This window comes from Echinops telfairi, unplaced genomic scaffold, assembly GCF_000313985.2.
Source record: "Echinops telfairi isolate 266 unplaced genomic scaffold, ASM31398v2 ScPeMD7_28;HRSCAF=97, whole genome shotgun sequence".
Lineage (NCBI taxonomy): Eukaryota > Metazoa > Chordata > Mammalia > Afrosoricida > Tenrecidae > Echinops > Echinops telfairi.
In genome coordinates, this window is record NW_022103925.1 from 887,014 (window position 1) to 889,869 (window position 2,856).

At 59.7% G+C, this 2,856-nt stretch overlaps 1 protein-coding gene across 11 annotated transcripts in view; it reads right to left on the reverse strand.

The window, feature by feature from the left end:
• ABLIM2 (actin binding LIM protein family member 2) overlaps positions 1–2,856 on the reverse strand; it is a 62,360-nt gene that overhangs the window by 19,613 nt on the left and 39,891 nt on the right. For 6 of the 11 annotated variants that reach the window (XM_045289451.1, XM_045289446.1, XM_045289445.1 and 3 more), the window contains 2 exons: positions 1,426–1,545; positions 545–597 (listed from right to left, as the gene is read on the reverse strand). In XM_045289451.1, coding sequence (XP_045145386.1) covers positions 545–597; positions 1,426–1,545 — 173 coding nt within the window. The remainder of the gene's footprint in view (positions 1–544; positions 598–1,425; positions 1,546–2,856) is intronic. The other 5 variants (XM_045289453.1, XM_045289452.1, XM_045289450.1 and 2 more) reach the window with 1 other exon arrangement.

Genomic DNA, 2,856 nt, shown 5'->3' on the forward strand with positions numbered 1-2,856 from the left:
TGGATGGATGGATGGATGGATGGATGGATGGATGAGTGGATGGATGGATGGATGGATGGATGGGTGGATGGGTGGGTGGGTGGATGCTGGCTGATTGGTGGATGAGTGGATGGTTGGATGAGTGGATGGATGGGTGAGTGGATGGATGGATGGGTGGGTGGATGGATGGATGGATGGATGAGTGGATGGATGGATGGATGGATGGATAGATGGGTGGATGGGTGAGTGGATGAATGCATGGGCGGATGTTGGCTGATGGGTAGATGAGTGGATAGATGGATGAGTAGAGGGATGGATGGGTGGGTGGATGGATGGATGGATGAGTGGATAGGTGGATGGATGGGTGGATGCTGGCTGATGGGTAGATGATTGGATGGATGAGTGGATGGATTAGTGGATGGATGGATGGATGAGTGGATGGATGGATGTTGGCTGATGGGTGGTGTAGGATGGATGGAGCCAAGAGGAACAGACTCAGGAGAACAGGCTGAAGAGTCACCCAGAGGCACCCACCACCCCAGCGAGGTCTGCCCATCATCACTACCTTCCGGAGGTCTTGGTCAAGACTTTCATCCTCCCCGTCCAGTCTCCTGGCCCCTGAAAGGGAAAGTCTGACTGTAGCAGGGCCACCCGCCTGAGGCTTTCAGGCCCCCCAGCCTCCTCTTCCCAAGACAAGGGTAGGGGGACCAGGCAGAAGAGGGAGCTCCCTGGGCACCACACCTGGGAGGGGCTCTTATACCTTAAACCCTTCCTAAAATCATACACAGGGCTACCACATAGACCCCAGCAAAGTAGACCCCATCCACCCCACCCCTGGCACCGAGAAACATTTTCCGATGCAGTCAATGGGCCCTGTTCGCAAACACACGTCCCACCCTTTGGTCGGACATCACAGAGGCCCCCAACCATGTGACGCCTGGCCGGGGCCTCAGGCGCAGGGCAACAGGCCCTGCCCGGCCAGCTTGAGGATCAGGAAGGGAAGGGCCCTGACCAAGGAGAGGGGAGGCTAGGGCAGTCACTAAACCTGGGCCGTCTGACCTCAAGGCCCTTCCTCTCTCTGCTGCACCCCGCTGCCTGCCACTCTCAGGACACAGAGCCCGTCAAGCCTTGCTTCTGGGCACTGACCAGGAGCAGAGTGGGTGCAGAACACACTCTACCAGAACTGGCCAGCCTTGGCCTGCCACGCCCAGTGTGCAACCCTAGGGGGGGGTCCTCACAGGGCAGGGAACGTGAAGACCAACTGAGAGAGACCAGGAGGGAAAGACTGGCCTTTCTCAGCCGTCTCGGGTCAATGCAGCCTGCCTGGTGCCCCCAGGACTTGAACCCTGATTGCATGCGCCCAGTGAGGATGCGGAAGTCCACGGGCCTCCTCCCCTGCCCGCCGTGGCCCCCGGGGCTCTGCAGGCGCAGAGCAGGAACTCTTACCTGCAGCGGGCGGGGTGCTGAGACCTCGCCGCCCTCTCGAGCACCCTGCCTCCTGAGCCGCCAGGGACAGGACGGACACCAGGCCCGAGAGCTTGGATATGGGGGACTGGCCTACCGGACCTTGATGTGGAGCCAGAAGGAAGACTGAGCAGGAGCTCTCAGGGACGGACACTCAGGGGCTGCCTCCACCTCCACCCCCACCCCAGGATGGCTTCTCCTGCTCTCTCCCTGCCTCATGGGGGCTCCAGGGCACGACCTGGGCTGTCCGCTGCCCAGACACTGGCCGGCGAGGGCCCAGTCTTCTGGGAACTTCTAAGAATGGCTGTCCTGAGGAAGCCCCAGCGCTGAAGCAGGGGTCAGCCTCGGACACTGCGAACAGAGCGCTATTGGGCAACACCCACCAGCAGACACTTGGGACTTGGGGCCCCAGCCCTTGGAGTCCAGGGTCAGGGCACACAGTCTGGTGGTGGGCCCGGGGCCCTCAGCTGAAGTCTGACTGCTTTTCCTCGGCAGAAGCCACCAGCCCCACCAAGCACACAGTTCAATCCCAAACCAAGGGCACCGGAAGCTGCTGGGCACAGACTCCGATTCCTGGCCTGGCTTCCTCAACAGGGCAGAGCCTCAGCTCCTGAACTGTGAAACGGTGAAGGGTGTCTCTCCCCTGCTGTGAGCATTGCACAGGAGGGTGCCTGTGAATGAGAGAATGAGGCACAGGGTTCGGCGGTGGGTTTGGGGACCAGGCAGACACTGAGGCCAGTCTGAGGCTTTCTGCTCTGAGGCGAAGACCACTGAGTCTAGGTGACCAGAGAAGACCACTTCTCTGAGTCCTAGGACGTGTGTCCTGTGGGGACGCTCCATTAGACGCATCCGGAGAAAGTGAGGGCCCCTGAGCTGTCTACCTCTCCCCGATTCCCCACTTCACCTGCCAGCCCCTCCTATTTATGCACCCACCCCAAACAGGACCCGTTAGGTGCCAGGCACACATTCCAGACCCTCATTCACCACCTGCTCAAGTGACCGTCCACCCAACCGCACTTTTATGTATCATACCCATCCGTCCATCCATCCACCTATCCACCCACCCACCTCACCCACCAATCCATCCACCTATCCATCAACCCACCCACCCAATCATCCATCCATCCACCCACCTACCCATCCATCCACCCACCCACCCATCCACCTGTCCACCCACCCATCCACCTGTCCACCCACCCATCTATCTGCCCACCCAACCACACCCATCCATTCACTGATCCATCCACTCACCCACCTATCCATCCATCCACCCATGCATCCATCGATTCACCCACCCACCTATCTGTCCATCCATCACCTATCCACCTATCCATTTACCCATCCATCCACCCACTCACCCATCCACCCACCAATCCATTCACCTACCCACCCATTCACCCATCCACCCACCCA